A 16,942-nucleotide genomic window follows, 5' to 3' on the forward strand; every position below is an offset into this window, starting at 1 on the left:
TCCTTCCAGAGCAGTATGACGGCTGCATCCTCCCATGGTGTTTATACTTGCGTACTATTGTTTGTACAGATGAACGTGGTACCTACCTTCAGGCATTTGGAAATTGCTCCCAAGGATGAACCAGACTTGTGAAGGTCTGCAAAAAAAAATTCTGAGGTCTTGCTGATTTATTTGGATTTTCCCGTGATGTCAAGCAAAGAGGCACTGAGTTTGAAGGTAGACCTTGAAATAAATCCACAGGTACACCTCCAATTGACTCAAATTATGTCAATTACCCTATCAGGAGCTTCTAAAGACAACCTTTTTATTTATTTTTTCAAGCTGTTTAAGGCACAGTCAACTTAGTGTATGTGAACTTCTGACCCACTAAAATTGTGATACAGTGAATTATAAGTGAAACAATCTGTAAACAATTGTTGGAAAAATTACTTGTGTCATGCACAAAGTAGATGTCCTAACCGACTTGTCAAAACTATAGTTTGTTAACAAGAAATGTGTGGAGTGGTTGAAAAACAAGTTTTAATGACTCCAACCTAAGTGAATGTAAACTTCCGACTTCAACTGTATGTATATAGGGCCGCAGTCTCTAAGGTGCAGGGTAAAGTAGCGGGTGGTAGCCGGCTAGAAACCGTGACCAAGGTTCAGGACAGGGTACTGGGGGGTGGAGGCCAGCTAGTGGTGACTGTTTAACAGTCTGATGGCCTGGAGATAGAAGCTGTGTTTCAGTCTCTCTGTCCTAGCTTTGATGCACCTGTACTGTCTACGCCTTCTAGATGGTAGAAGGGTGAACAGGCCGTGGCTCGGTGGCTGGGGTTTTTGATTATATTCTTGGCCTTCCTCTGACACCAGGTGCTGTAGATGTCCTGAAGGGCAGGCAATGTGACCCCGGTGATGCATTGGGCTGACCACACCACTCTCAGTTGCCGTACCAGGCAGAGATACAGCCCGACAGAATGCTCTCGATGGTGCATCTGTAGAAGTTTGTGAGGGTCTTAGGGGCCAAACCAAATTTATTTAGCCTCCTGAGGATGAAGACGCACTGCTGTCAGTGTGGAGTGAACATTTCAGGTCGTCAGTGACCTTGGCCAGGACTGTCACCTCCTCCCTGTCGGCTCTCATTGTTGTTGTTAATCAGGCCAACAACTGTTGTATCGTCAGCAAACTTAGTTGGCAACGTGCATGGCAATGCAGTCAGGGGTGAACAGGGAGTACAGGAGGCGGCTGAGCACGCACCACTGTGGGGCCCCCTTGTTGAGGATCAGTGTGGTGTAGGTGTTGTTCCCTACCTTCACCACTTGGGGTCGACCCGTCATGAAGTCTAGGACCCAGTTACACAGGGCGGGGTTCAGACCCAAGGCCAGCATTCATACATTTAACATTGTAAACTAATCTCTTCTATACTGCATATCAAAACAACAACGCATGATATAGTATAACGTAACACATTTTATTATTCATAAACATTTAAATGTACTTCTCTCACTACTGCTTATTTAATTACCACCAGATGGTCTTATTTTTAAATAGACACAATATATCACGTTTAAGATGTGTTATTGTAAGTATGCTTCCTGTCAGTTCAGGTGTGATTCTGAGTTCCTAACTTCAGAGTAGTTCCTCTACATGCTGCCTGAGTAGGGTCCTTAGTCCGAGTCTGAGACCCAGATGGCTCACTATTCCCTAGTGTTCTTCTTTTGACTTGGGCCCATAGAGCTGTGGTCAAAAGTAGTGGACTACTGCATATATATGTTACCATTTGGGACGAATCCAGTGAGACCAAGCACTGATAGCAAGCTGATATCCCCAGTAAATGCAGATCACCCTATCTGCAGCAAGCATAGGAGAAGCCTACCCAGTTCTTATTGTGGTGTCTTCTGTACTTCAGCTATGGGTGTTTTATTGGTTGTTGTAAAAGGACATGCTCAATGAATCCAATGAAACCCTTATCTTGATTTAAAGGATTTAGGCATTAGTGTTTTTTCAGTTATAGCTAATTGTTCACGAGGTGCTGTTTGTGCAGATTACTTATCTTGTGTTTCTCTATTATTAGTGGTGTTCTCTGTTGAAATTATATTTGGTGTACAATACAATGATAATATGTGTTTTTCAGGTGAAACAGCTACTGGTTTTGGGGGAATCAGCATTGATGGTCACCATTTTCGCCATTTTATTACTTTTCTAGCGAATTATTGGTCTTGCTACATAACATCATGTCTAGTCTATGTCCATTATGTAGTCTGCCCTTACATTTGTACAGTACCACTTTTAAAATAAAATGCATTTCATATATTGTGATTCAAAGCTGGTCTGAAGCAGGTTGTTGATGCATAACCATGAATCCTAATTTTCTCAATGCCCGTTTTTGCGATTATGATAGTGTTGCCAAGAACCACATTTTAGGTAACATAGTTTGGCACTATTCTCTCTTGGAGGAATGGGGGATATTTCTATTAAAAAAAGTATATATTTTAGGTTTTCCCAAAGCTGATTTTGCTGCTATATAGCAATTCTCGCAAAACTTCGTTAAAAAATATTATGACGCATCAGTAAGTTATCAAAGTGGATGTAGCAACTTAAAGTTTCTGCTATTGTATTCACAACTTTTTTTATGATGGTGTTTGTATTTATTTATTTATTTACCGCTATGAGGCAGTAATTTCTTTAGCGCAACTGTACGAAATAATGTACTGTGGTCTTTGATTGTATCAAGGATGTTTTACTAAACCAAGATAGACGACAGCCGACGCGATGGGAACAAAATTAGTCTAGTGGGCAGAACAAGCAAGGAGGTGGGCAGAGCCAAACACGAATTAGCAAGATCCTATTGGCGCGTCGAAGCATCATCTGCATATTTCCGTTTAGGGAACGCTTACTTTATGAAGTGCGCGTGTGTAAAAACTCAATTCGCATTTGCACTCCTAAACATCGCGATTTTAAACAACTTTTGCAAAGAGTAAAGTCTACTAAACTTAGTCCACTCTTTTCATAACATATTCTAGTTTAGGGAACAGAAAACTGTATTGAGATCAAATGTTTCATCGATGAGAAAATTGCAGAACGTCGGCCAAACTCAATCTCGTTCCATCTTCTCCCACTGCCTGCCAGTCGGCTTCCTCTCACTACCATGGAAACACTAAGCAGACGCTTCACGTCTGTACATCCGCTAAAATATCTGTCTCATTGTTATATCTGTGATTGTCTGTGTTCGTCGTCAGAGACCGGTCGTCACTAGTTAAAACAGCCACAAAGTCATAATTATGGCTCAACTCCGCCCATTTCTGCTATTTATTTGGTTAAAATCGGATTTAAAACCCAACCACAATACTAACCGTATACCTTACCCTAGCCTTAAATTAAGACCAAAAAGCAAAAAAAAATGTAGACAATTTTGACTCTGTGGCATCTGACTTTGTGGTTGTGTTACCTAGTGTGGAAACCAGCTACGTAACCTCTTTAAAATCATCAAACTTTTTTTTAGTGGATTGATTGATATTAGCGCGGTCGTAGGCTAAATCTACCGAAATGGGGAAGAGGGACAACAGAGTGGTGAGCAATGTGTTAAATAATCCAAGTTGTGTGGATATTTAGCTTTTTACGATTAATGGTATGCATGAAAACAAACGTGTTGGCTATAGCTAAAAACGGGCACTGAAAAATGTTAGCTAGGCCATCTAAGCTAGTTATTGTAGCTAAGTGTGCAGGCAAATTGAATTTCAATTAAACTATATCAAAGATGCACAAAGCGTATGTTAAAATAACTACAATATGTTTATCGAACGAATATAGCTAACTAGCTAGGCAAACTAACCTGGCAGATACAGAATAACAAGTTAGCAGGTAACTAACAAGAAGGACCGATATCCGTGCCAGAAGAGAATTAAACCTATCTATTTAGGTCGAAATATCAGTTTATGTTTATAATAATATAGGTAGATAGCTAACACATCCTGTCTGTTAACATAATCCAAAGAACGCGGACGAATAAACGAATGTTACAGTAGTTAGCTCGAGTTCATCAATTCACTATCTGCTACTAATTTACTGTATGAATTTGTAAACACATATTTTTACGGGAAGGCCATAGAGTTGTCATTGACCGCCTTGGACTTGTTTGACCCTAATAAAAGTTACTGATCGTACTAAGATAATACAAGTGATGGTTCGTTCGTAAATCTACTTCGATTTTCACAGCACTTTTAGTTTGAGTGCCAGAGGCCGCGGAATAATTGAGGTATTTACAAACAACATTAACTTTGTTTTGACCGGTGTAAGTAAACGTCGGCAAAAGAAACTGAACAAAATTGTTGCCATAAATTTGTCACTAACCCTCATGATAACATAAAGGCACTAACCAGCTCTGCTAGGGCGAGTAACATTTTCAGTAAGGTGTTATTTAATTTGTCTGGAAGTAGCTAGCAAACTAGACAACTTTTGCCAGTTCGCTTGGGTGCTTGACTGCGGTTGAGCTCAGATCAACACTGCTCCTCGGCCAGAGCGTCCAGTGTGCACGCTGAACGCACTCTGGCACTCCACAGTTAATTTACGAACGCACCCTTTCCAATTCCTGTCTAGCTAGTGTTATTGTCTATGCCAGGAACACACAGAATGTCGATGTGCTGTTTGTTTGGCAAGGTGTGTTTTGGGGATGGTAGCCAGATGTCAATGTTGAGATGTCTGGTCTGACTGCCTCCCTCTGTGTTTTTAGTCTTATGTGAACCCAATAGCTGCATCACGTGCCAATGGACCCGCACCCAATGCAGGACCCTCTATCCAGGATTACCTGAGAAGACCACGGCCAACATGGTAAGCATTAAGATGACACGTAAGGACTCAGGCGTTGTGCCTGAAAAGCTCTCCAGGTTATACAACTGGTGAGTTGAACATCCGTCATTAATATTGCTGAAGAGTGACCACGGGTGGATCATATCAAAATACTTAAACTTACATGCAGAATACCTGCTGTTAACTTTTAAATGATTGGAATGAATTATCCAAAGAGAGTATAAAGATTTTCCTAGGGTGGATCCCTATTACCTTCTATGTGTGTAAATCGGGGTGATAAAGCATTGCTTTCTTGTAATACAAGGCTACACAGTGTGAAATGCTCCCTGCAAATCACAAGAAATTGTGGCCATGCCCTTGTGAATGTTTGGGCCTAGGCCTACGTCACCATTTTTGATTTTTTACATTTTATTTCACCTTTATTTAACCAGGTAGGCTAGTTGAGAACAAGTTCTCATTTGCAACTGCGACCTGGCCAAGATACAGCATAGCAATTAGACACATACAACAACCCAGAGTTACACATGGAATAAACAAAACATACAGCTCTTTCAGAACATCAGCTATCTAGATTTGGGTAAAGGAGAAATGGTGGGGGCTTTGGCAGGTTGCTATGGAGGGTGCCGGGCAGTTCACCGGGGTAGGGGTAGCCAAGTGGAAAGCATGGCCAGCCGTAGAGAAATGTTCATTGAAATTCTCAATTATAGTGGATTTATCAGCGGTAACAATGTTTCCTAGTCTCAGAGCAGTGGGCAGCTGGGCACCTCCTCTCTTATTCTCCATGGACATTAGTGTCCCATAACTTTTTGGAGTTTGTACTACAGGATGCAAATTTCTGTTTGAAAAAGCTAGCCGTAACTTTCCTAACTGCCTGTGTATATTTGTTCCTAACTTACTTGGAAAAGTTGCATATCACGGGGGATATTCGATGATAATGCAGAACGCCACAGGATGTTTTTGTGCTGGTCAAGGGCAGACAGGTCTGGAGCGAACCAAGGACTATATCTATTCTGAGTTCTACATTTGTTGAATGGGGCATGCTTATTTAAGATGGTGAGTAAGGCACTTTTAAAGATTAACCAGGCATCCTCTACTGACCGGATGAGGTCAATGTCATTCCAGGATACCCCGGCCAGGTCGATTTAGAAAGGCCTGCTCGCAGAAGTGTTTTAGGGAGCGTTTGACAGTGATGAGGGGTGGTCGTTTGGTCGCAGACCCATTACGGATGCAGGCAATGAGGCTGAGATCTTGATTGAAAACAGCAGAGGTGTATTTGGAGGGCGAGTTAGTTAGGATCATATCTATGAGGGTGCCCGTGTTTACGGATTTGGGGTCTATAGTGGTCAGCAACAGTGAGACTTGTTTCTGGAAAGGTGAATTTTTAGAAGTAGAAGCTCGAATTGTTTGGGGACAGAACTCTGCAGACTATCGTTGCCGTAGATTGCAACACCGCCTCCTTTGGCAGTTTTATCTTGGTGGAAAATGTTATCGTTAGGGATGGAGATTTCAGGGTTTTTGGTGGTCTTCCTAAGCCAGGATTCAGACATGGCTAAGACATCCGGGTTGGCAGAGTGTGCTAAAGCAGTGAGTAAAACAAACTTAGGGACTAGGCTTCTAATGTTAACGTGCATGAAACCAAGGCTTTTATGGTTACAGAAGTCAACAAATGAGAGCACCTGGGGAGTAGGAGTGGAGCTAGGCACTGCAGGACCTGGATTAACCTCTACATCACCAGAGGAACAGAGGAGAAGTCGGATACGGGTACGGCTAAAGGCTATACGAACTGGCCGTCTAGCACGTTCGGAACACAGAGTAAAAGGAGCAGGTTTCTGGGAACGATGGCATAGTGGACAGACAAAGGTAAGGTAGGATGTGAGTACATTGGAGGTAAACCTAGGCATTGAGTAATGATGAGGCAGATATAGTCTCTAGAGATGTTTAAACCAGGTGATGTCATCGCATATGTAGGAGGTGGAACAACATGGTTGGTTAAGGCATATTGAGCAGGGCTAGAGGCTCTACAGTGAAATAAGACAGTAATGGATGAGGCATATTGATATTAGAGAGGCATGCGTAGCCAAGTGAACATATGGGTCAGTGAGTGGTTGGGCTGGCTGGGGACGCGGCGATTCAGACAGTTAGCAGGTCGGTGCTAGCAGTTAGCAGGCCGGGGCTAACAAGCTAGCAGTTAGCAGGCCGGGGCTAACAAGCTAGCAGTTAGCAGGCCGGGGCACGCAAGCTAGCAGTTAGCAGGCTGGGGCACGCAAGCTAGCAGTTAGCAGGCCGGGGGGCAAGCAAGCTAGCAGTTAGCAGACCGGGGCTAGCTGGTTAGCAGAAGGGCCTTTGGGGGACGTCGCGATGGAGGTAAGTCTATTTTTGCCTCTTCGTGCGGCGACGTCGATAGACCAGTCGTGGATTAGTAGGGTTCCAAGTAGCTCTATGTAGCTAGCAGGCCGCGGTTAGCAGAATGGGCCTTCAGCGGAAGGCCATCAGTTGTGATCCATTGTTGAGTGATGATGGTTTTTCTTCTGTCATCAGGGAAGAGGTGAATGAGATCATAGACAGGAAGAAGAAAGGCTCCAGAGCCCTGGTGGACTTTGAGGACCAAATGAACTCGGTATTGTTCAAATGTGTCTTCTTTATTTGACTGTTATTAAACTGTACAAATTCAGTGTTTTTATATTTAGCTTACATACACAAAATTGTTTTATTTCTGCCTGAATGTGTTTGAACATGCTGAGCTGTAAATGAACTTGCCAGGCTGCAGGGAACTGAGGCCTGTAAATGTTCGCCCTTCAGGGTGAGAAGAGCCGCAGGAAGAAGAGGAAAGCTGAGCGACGTCGTAAAGACTCCTCCTCAGAGTTGTCCGCTGACTCCGACATGGAGGTTGTAAGTGTTTTTACTCTTCATTTGCCATGTTTAATGAACATGTGTTATGTATTGATTTAGATGACTGCTTACAGTGGGGCAAAAAAGTATTTAGTCAGCCACCAATTGTGCAAGTTCTCCCACTTAAAAAAATGAGAGGCCTGTAATTTTCATCATAGGTACACTTCAACTATGACAGACAAAATTAGGGAAAAAAATCCAGAAAATCACATTGTAGGATTTTTAATTAATTTATTTGCAAATTATGGTGGAAAATTAGTATTTGGTCAATACCAAAAGTTGATCTCAATACTTTGTTATATACCCTTTGTTGGCAATGACAGAGGTCAAACGTTTTCTGTAAGTCTTCACAAGGTTCACACACTGTTGCTGGTGTTTTGGCCCATTCCTCCATGCAGATCTCCTCTAGAGCAGTGATGTTTTGGGGCTGTTGCTGGGCAACACGGACTTTCAACTCCCTCCAAAGATTTTCTATGGGGTTGAGATCTGGAGACTGGCTAGGCCACTCCAGGACCTTGAAATGCTTCTTACGAAGCCACTCCTTCGTTGCCCGGGCGGTGTGTTTGGGATCATTGTCATGCTGAAAGACCCAGCCACATTTCATCTTCAATGCCCTTGCTGATGGAAGGAGGTTTTCACTCAAAATCTCACGATACATGGCCCCATTCATTCTTTCCTTTACACGGATCAGTCGTCCTGGTCCCTTTGCAGAAAAACAGCCCCAAAGCATGATGTTTCCACCCCCAAGCTTCACAGTAGGTATGGTGTTCTTTGGATGCAACTCAGCATTCTTTGTCCTCCAAACACGACGAGTTGAGTTTTTACCAAAAGGTTCTATTTTGGTTTCATCTGACCATTTGACATTCTCCCAATCTTCTTCTGGATCATCCAAATGCTCTCTAGCAAACTTCAGACGGGCCTGGACATGTACTGGCTTAAGCAGGGGGACACGTCTGGCACTGCAGGATTTGAGTCCCTGGCGTTGTAGTGTGTTACTGATGGTAGGCTTTGTTACTTTGGTCCCAGCTCTCTGCAGGTCATTCACTAGGTCCCCCCCGTGTGGTTCTGGGATTTTTGCTCACCGTTCTTGTGATCATTTGACCCCACGGGGTGAGATCTTGCGTGGAGCCCCAGATCGAGGGAGATTATCAGTGGTCTTGTATGTCTTCCATTTCCTAATAATTGCTCCCACAGTTGATTTCTTCAAACCAAGCTGCTTACCTATTGCAGATTCAGTCTTCCCAGCCGGGTGCAGGTCTACAATTTAGTTTCTGGTGTCCTTTGACGGCTCTTTGGTCTTGGCCATAGTGGAGTTTGGAGTGTGACTGTTTGAGGTTGTGGACAGGTGTCTTTTATACTGATAAGTTCAAACAGGTGCCGTTAATACAGGTAACGAGTGGAGGACAGAGGAGCCTCTTAAATAAGTTGTTACAGGTCTGTGAGAGCCAGAAATCTTGCTTGTTTGTAGGTGACCAAATACTTATTTTCCACCATAATTTGCAAAGAAATTCTGTGGGAACTCAAAGAATGCCAAGAGTGGGCAAAGCTGTCATCAAGGCAAAGGGTGGCTACTTTGAAGAATATAAAATCTATTTTGATTTGTTTAACACGTTTTTGGTTACTACATGATTCCATATGTGTTATTTCATAGTTTTGACGTCTTCACTATTATTCTACAATGTAGAAAATAGTAAAAATAAAGAAGAACCCTGGAATGAGTAGGTAGGTGTGTCTGAACTTTTGACTGGTAAAGTATGCCTATGCGACATCATTTGGCTAGGGTCATAAAATATACAGTTCCTTCAGAAAGTATTCACACTCCTTGACTTTTTCTGTATTTTGTGGTGTTATTCCTGAATTTAAAATGATTTAATTGAGATGTGGAATGACAAGTGGAATGATTTAAGTCAAGTATTCAACCCCTTTGTTATGGCAAGCCTAAATAAGTTCAAGAGTTGCATGGACTCTGTGTGCAATAGTAGTGTTTAACATGATTTTTGAATGACTACCTCATCTCTACCCCACACATACAATTATCTGTAAGGTCCCATAGTCGGGCAGTGAATTTCAAACACCGATTCAACCACAACGACCAGGGAAGTTTTCCAAAGCCTCGCAAAGAAGGGCACCAATTGGTAGATGGATTTTAAAAAAAGCAGACATTGAATATCCATTTTGAGCATGAAGTTATTAATTACACATTGGATGGTGTATCAATACACCCTGTCACTACAACGATACAGGCGTCTTTCCTAACTCCGTTGCCGGAGAGGAAGAAAATGGTGACTTTAAAACGGTTACAGAGTTTAATGTCTGTGATAGGAGGATGGATCAACAACATTGTAGTTACTCCACAATACTAACCTAAATGATAGAGTGAAAAGAAGGAAGCCTGTACAGAATACAAATATCCCTGTTTGCATTAAGGCACTAAAGTAAACCTGCAAAGAAAGGAACTTTGTGTCCTAAATACAAAGTGTTAAGTTTGGGGAAAATCCAACACATCACTGAATACCACATATTTTCAAGCATGCATCATGTTATGGGTATGCTTGTCACCAGCAAGGACCAGGGAGGTTTTTTGTTGTTGATAAAAATGAATGGAATAGAGCTAAGCTCAGGCAAAATCCTAGGGGAAACCTGGTTGTCTGCTTTCCAACAGACACTGGGAGACAAATTCACCATTCAGCAGGACAATAACCTAAAACACAAGGCCAAATATACATTGGAGAAGCTTACCAAGATGACATTGAATGTTCCTGAGTGGCCTAGTTACAGTTTTGACTTAAATCGGCTTGAAAATCTATGGCAAGACTTGAAAATGGCTGTCTAGCAATGATCAACAGCATAGTGACAGAGCTTGAAACTTAGAAATAATGTGCAAATATTGTACAATCCAGGTGTGCAAAGCTCTTAGAGCAGGGGTGTCAAACACATTCCACAGAGAGCCGATTAGCGTCTGCAGGGTTTTTTGTTTTTCCATTCAATTCAGACCTAGACCACCAGGTGAGGGGGAGTTCCTTACTAATTAGTGACCTTAATTCAATCAAGTACATGGGTGGAGCGAAAACCTGCAGAAACTCGGCCCTCTGTGTGGAATGAGCTTGACACGTGTCTTAAAGACTCACAGCTGCCAAAGGTGATTCTGGCGTGTATTGACTCAGGGGTGTGAATACTTATGTAATTGAGATATTTCTGTATTTCATTTTCAATAAATTTCCCAAAAAATCTATAAACATGTTTTCGCTTTGTCATTATGGGGTATCGTGTGTGTGTACATGGGTGAGAAATAACCACATTTTAAGCCATTCTGAAGGCACTGTAACAGTTGCGGAATGGAGGTCATTAAATCTCAGGGGGGTGGGCATTAAAGGGCTAATCTGCATTTGAAACAATGTCCGCCTGCCTATATTTTGGTGAAAGGCTGAGGGATGGGCCTGGAGAAATGTAACCACTTGTCGGGATGTGATTTAGGGTGTGTTATCTAGGGGAATTGTATATCTATGTTGGCCTGATATGGTTCCCAATCAGAGGCAGCTGTTTATCGTTGTCTCTGATTGGGGATCATATTTAGGTAGCCATTTTCCCATTGTGCTTTGTGGGATCTTGTCTATGTATTGTTGACTGTGAACACTAGTCTAGCGGCACGGTTCTGATGTTGTTTTGGCCTTTGACGTTTTCATTTCCAAAAAAAAGGATGGAAACATACCACGCTGCATCTTGGTCTACTCCTTATGACGAACGTGATACCACTCAAATTCATAGATGGAGCTTTGGATGCAAGGACTGACCATCCATGATATTAAATTAGCACTTTGAGGCCATGCAGTGTTTTTTTTTTTTTTTTTTTTTTTTTTTTTTACATAAGTATAGCAAGCTTACACCCTCCAATGTGGCTGAATTAAAACAATTCTGCAAAAAAGAGTGGGCCAAAATTCCTCCATAGCGATGTGCCAGTAGCCAGTTGCCAGTTATCGCAAACGCTTGATAGCAGTTGTTGCTGCTGAGGGTGGCACAACCAGTTATTAGGTTTAGGGGGCAATTACTTTTTCATATAGGGCCATGAAGGTTCGGATAGCTTTTTTCCCTTAATAAATAAAATGATCACTTAACTGCATTTTGTGGTTACTTGGGTTATCTTTGTGTAATATTCAAAATTGTTTGATCTGAACCATTTAAGTGTGACAAATGTGCAAAGAAATCAGGAAGGGGGCAAATACTTTATCACAGCACTGTAAACACCATGGGACCACGCAGCTGTCATATCGCTCAGGAAGGAGACACGCTCTGTCTCCTAGAGATAAACGTACTTTAGAGTGAAAAGTGCAAATCAATCCCAGAACAACAGCAATGGCCCTTGTGAAGATGCTGGAGAAAACAGGTACAAAAGTATCTATATCTATATAAGAGTCCTATATCGACATAACCTGAAAGGCCGCTCAGCAAGGAAGAAGCCACTGCTCCAAAATGTCCTCTGGTCTGATGAAACAAAAATGGAACTGTTTGGCCATAATGACCATCGTTATGTTTGGAGGAAAAAGGGGGAGGATTGCAAGCCGAAGATCACCATCCCAACCATGAAGCACTGGGGTGGCAGCATCATGTTGTGGGGGTGCTTTGCTGCAGGAGGGACTGGCACTTCACAAAATAGATGGCAACATGAGGGAGGGAAAGTATGTGGATATATTGAAGCAACATCCCAAGACATCAGTCAGGAAGTTAAAGCTTGGTTGCAAATGGGTCTTCCAAATGGACAATGACCCCAAGCATACTTCCAAAGTTGTGGCAAAATGGCTTAAGGACAACAAAGTCAACGTATTGGAGTGGTCATCACAAAGCCCTGACCTAAATCCTGAAGAAAATTTACATGCAGAACTGAAAAAGCGTGTGTGAGCAAGGAGGCCTACAAACCTGACTCAGTTACACCAGCTCTGTCAGGAGGAATGGGCCAAAATTCACCCAACTTATTGTGGAAAGCTAGCCAAAACATTTGACCCAAGTTAACTTTTTTTTTTATGGCTGCAGGGGCAGTATTGAGTAGCTTGGATGAAAAGGTGCCCATTGTAAACGGCCAGCTCCTCAGCCTCAGTTGATAATATATGCATATTATTATTAGTATTGGATGGAAAACACTCTGAAGTTTCTAAAACTGTTTGAATTATGTCTGAGTATAACAGGCAAAACTCTGAGAAATTCCACTTCCTGTTTGGATTTTTTTCTGGGGGTGGCAGATTTTCAACCAAGCTCTCATTGAAATTACAGCGAGATATGGATGTGTTTTCACTTCCTACGCCTTCCACTAGATGTCAACAGTCTGATGACTCTAATGTGAAGGGGGGTCGAATGAGACAGAAAATAGTCACCACTGCCACGAGTTGACCATACTTTCACTATGTGCGTTCACAGGGGAAGGACCTGCGTTCCACCGGTCATCTGAAGTCATTCTAATTCTCCGGTTGGAACGTTATTCAAGATATATGTAAACAACATTCTAAAGATTGATTCAGTACATCGTTTGACATGTTTCTGACTGTTACGGAACTTTTAGACATTTCGTCACGTTACAGCGGACGCGCTTTGTGACTTTGGAATTGTTTACCAAACGTGCTAACCAAAGTAGCTAATTGGACATAAATAACGGACATTTTCGAACAAATCAAGCATTTATTGTGAACCTGAGATTCCTATGTCTGCATTCTGATGAAGTTCATCAAAGGTAAGGAAACATTTATCATGTATTTTCTGGTTTCTGTTGACTCCAACATGGCGGCTAATTTGGCTAATGTTCTGAGCTCCGTCTCAGATAATTGCATGGGTTGCTTTTTCTGTAAACTTTTTTTAAAATCTGACACAGCGGTTGAATTAAGGAGAGGTATATCTATAATGTATAACTTGTATTATCATCTACATTTATGATGAGCATTTCTGTTGAAACGATGTGGCTATGCAAAATCACTTGATGTTTTTGGAACTAGTGAATCTAATAGGCCAATGTAAACTCAGATTTTAATATAAATATGCATGTATTGTGTCACATGAAGTCCTATGAGTGTCATCTGATGAAGATAATTCAAGGTTAGTGATTCATTTTATCTATATTTCTGCTTCTTGTGAATGCTATATTTTGCTGGAAAATGGCTGTGCTTATTGTGGTTTGGTGGAGACCTAACAATCGTTTGTAGTGCTTTTGCTGAAAAGCATATTTGAGATCGGACACTTTGGTGGGATTAACAACAAGATTACCTTTAAAATTATATAAAACAGATTTCTGTGGTTTGAATTTGGCGCCCTCTATTTTCACTGGTAGTTGTCATATCGATCCCGTTAGCGGGATCGCAGCCATAACAAGTTTAAAGGCAATGCTACCAAATACTAATTGAGTGTATGTAAACTTCTGACCCACTGGGAATGTGATGAAAGAAATAAACACTGAAATAAATCATTCTCTACTATTATTCTGACATTTCACATTCTTAAAATAAAGTGGTGATCCCAATTGACCTAAGACAGGGAATTTTTACTCTGATTAAATGTCAGGAATTGTGAAAAACTGAGTTTAAATGTATTTGGCTAAGGTGTATGTAAACTGGGTTTCCCTTTGTAGTACTTAATATTTTTCAAACCCTGCCACATCCGACGAGCGTCAGAGCCGGTGTAGTAGGATTCAATTTTAGTCCTGTATTGACACTTTGCCTGTTTGATGGTTCATCTGATTGCATAGCGGGATATCTTATAAGCATCCGGATTAGTGTCCCGGTCCTTGAAAGCGGCAGCTCTAGCCTTTAGCTCGGTGCAGATGTTGCCTGTAATCCATGGCTTCTGGTTGGGAAATGTGCGTACGATCACTGTGGGGAGGGGTCAGTGAGGAGTGAAGAGTGTGTCATGGGAAAGATTGGTATCAAAGACTAAAGGGGAAGGAATATTTAAGTCCTATGAAGTTTGAGCTGTAAGGCACTGTGATCATTGCATTGATGTACATGCAGACTCACATAAGACTCACATAATGATTAACAAAGGGTCTATAAAGCCAGCTGGTGCTATTGGCAAACTACTTCTGGATTCGTCATTGACATAAGTTTCTGTTCATAAGGAAAGTTACTTCCTCATTATTAAAAGTGGGAGTATCAAACCTAATGTGTACAGAGCAGCATTTCGGTTAAGGAGTCTGTCACCCCATTGTGCTGTGTGTAACCCCATGACAGGAAGTGTTTAAATCCCTGAGCTGAGACTAACGACAGGGTAAGTGAGATTTTAAAAAGGAGAAATAATTTAATATTAAACAATGAAATTAGAAATCACTCCGTCACAAACTAAGGAGAATTAGTAAACAACAAATTCATTACATTTTTCAAATTTTAGTCAAAGTTGAAATCTTCTGAATTTAGATGCATGTGAAACTGAAAGCAAACTAAGACACTCATATTAGTGCTGTGACTGTGTCTCAGTTTCCTTTCAATCATATACGGTAAGATATATTGTTGGAAATTCCCCTAGCTTGTGATGATCAAGTAAACATCTAAGATTATGTACTATTTAAAAAACTCTTCATAAAATACATTTGGAACTCAATCTACTCCAAAAAGCCTCTAAATTCTTTGTTTATTCTCAATCCTTTAGATGTGGAACATAGCTGCATTGGTGTTAGTGGTGGCAGGGACTGCCTCTTGCTACATCACCTGCCCCGATGGGAAGGTCTGCTCTGATCAATCAACTTGCTGTTTGACTAAAGAAGGATACGCCTGCTGTCCAGTTACCCATGTGAGTAACCAGGGTTCACACGAGGGCAATTTGTAGCCTGGTCCCAGATCTGTTTGTCATGCCAACAACCGTAGCAGTTGAAACCAGGCAATTTGACATCCCTAGTAAATGGAATTCTCAGCAGCACAACGGTTGTAAAGACAGGAAAAAGAAACCAGCATAATAGTACTGTTGTTTCCTTCACCGTTGGATGACACAACCAATGTTTCAGTTAAAAGACCTTGTGTTTAGAGAGCTGCGTGCGAGCAAAGATCCCACAACAGGTATTCGGCGCATATGAGGTTACCACAATATGCATCAAAGGGCACACGCATTGGTTGCCTGTGATGCATATTTTGGTACCTGATCGTGGACCTTGTTTTCCAGTTTGGAGACCTTTCTGTAAAAGTCAAAGGCCTTCTTGATGCCCACCTTATGGCCATAAAAAATAATGAATAGAGAAATATTTCCTGAACACTGGTACGCTATTACATTTTAACCTAAGAGTATGACATTGATGGTGTGGTTTTCTGTTATTTTAGCAGGTTCCGTGGACAGCACTTGTTCAGGCCTCAGACAGCACCCCACAGGCTGGAGTCATTCGCTGTGACACAAAATTCTACTGCCCTTCTGGAACCAGCTGCTGCAAGGGACTGACTGGCAAATGGGACTGCTGCCCATTCCCACTGGTAAATATACTGAAACTGATGGAGACAGGGTTTAGAGGGGATTTGATAAAACTGTTCTTAAAAACCACTGAGCTATCATTTGATAAAGTAGTAGTATCAACGTTGCATGTTTATTAACATAATGAAAATATAATCTGTAATGCATATACAGAGCAGTGTGACATGTTTTAATGACATTAAGATCATGTGCAATATAATGCAGATTTTATGTTACAATCATGTTCTGAGACATATTTCTTTTTTTTAGGGCACGTGCTGTGAGGATGGCCAGCATTGCTGTGAATATGGATACACCTGTGACCCAACCTCATTCAAGTGCAGGAAAGGTTACTCTCAGATTCCTTCAGGTCTGAGGAATGATGCTAAGCAGGACTGACGAGATGTCTTGTTAATTATAATGTTGTCACTGTACTGGTATTGGATTGAACAAACAGATTTGCTAGTTTAGCTAACCAAACCATCAGTCCTAGCTTGCTATTATGAAAATCGAATTCAACAATGTTTTCAATTCTAATTTTGCTTTCAAAAGCAACTCAAACATAAAACATGTAAAAATGAACTATAGCCATTGAATTCTACCCTGCAGATATACCATGCTTTATAGGGAAATAATGTACGCTCTAGAATGCCCTTCAAGACAATCAGAAACGAGTGTTCAACAATGTCATGGTATAACATTACATGTTGAATCATGCCACCCACTCATTCATTGCATTAAAGACAGATCAATACACTTCCAAATAAATGACATTCTAAGAAAAAACTGTTTTTCTTTGTTCAGTACTCTATGTATCAATCTCTACCGGCTATATATTGTATCATTACTGTTCCTCACTATCTGAGCA

General features: G+C 41.4%; 1 protein-coding gene across 3 annotated transcripts; it reads left to right on the top strand.

Moving 5' to 3' along the window:
• The first annotated feature begins 3,335 nt into the window (after positions 1–3,335).
• Positions 3,336–16,860, top strand: LOC139373792 (progranulin-like). 3 transcript variants are annotated; one of them, XM_071114786.1, is made up of 7 exons: positions 3,336–3,546; positions 4,706–4,803; positions 7,321–7,399; positions 7,582–7,671; positions 15,289–15,429; positions 15,951–16,097; positions 16,345–16,860. In XM_071114786.1, exons 1-7 carry the CDS (start codon positions 3,523–3,525, stop codon positions 16,471–16,473), a joined length of 708 nt encoding a protein of 235 aa, XP_070970887.1. In that variant the 5' UTR covers positions 3,336–3,522; the 3' UTR covers positions 16,474–16,860. The 3 variants fall into 3 exon arrangements, with proteins under 3 accessions (XP_070970887.1, XP_070970889.1, XP_070970888.1); XM_071114788.1 differs by having other exon boundaries at positions 15,954–16,097; XM_071114787.1 differs by having other exon boundaries at positions 7,582–7,668.
• Positions 16,861–16,942: the final 82 nt, after the last annotated feature.

This window comes from Oncorhynchus clarkii, chromosome 18, assembly GCF_045791955.1.
Source record: "Oncorhynchus clarkii lewisi isolate Uvic-CL-2024 chromosome 18, UVic_Ocla_1.0, whole genome shotgun sequence".
Lineage (NCBI taxonomy): Eukaryota > Metazoa > Chordata > Actinopteri > Salmoniformes > Salmonidae > Oncorhynchus > Oncorhynchus clarkii.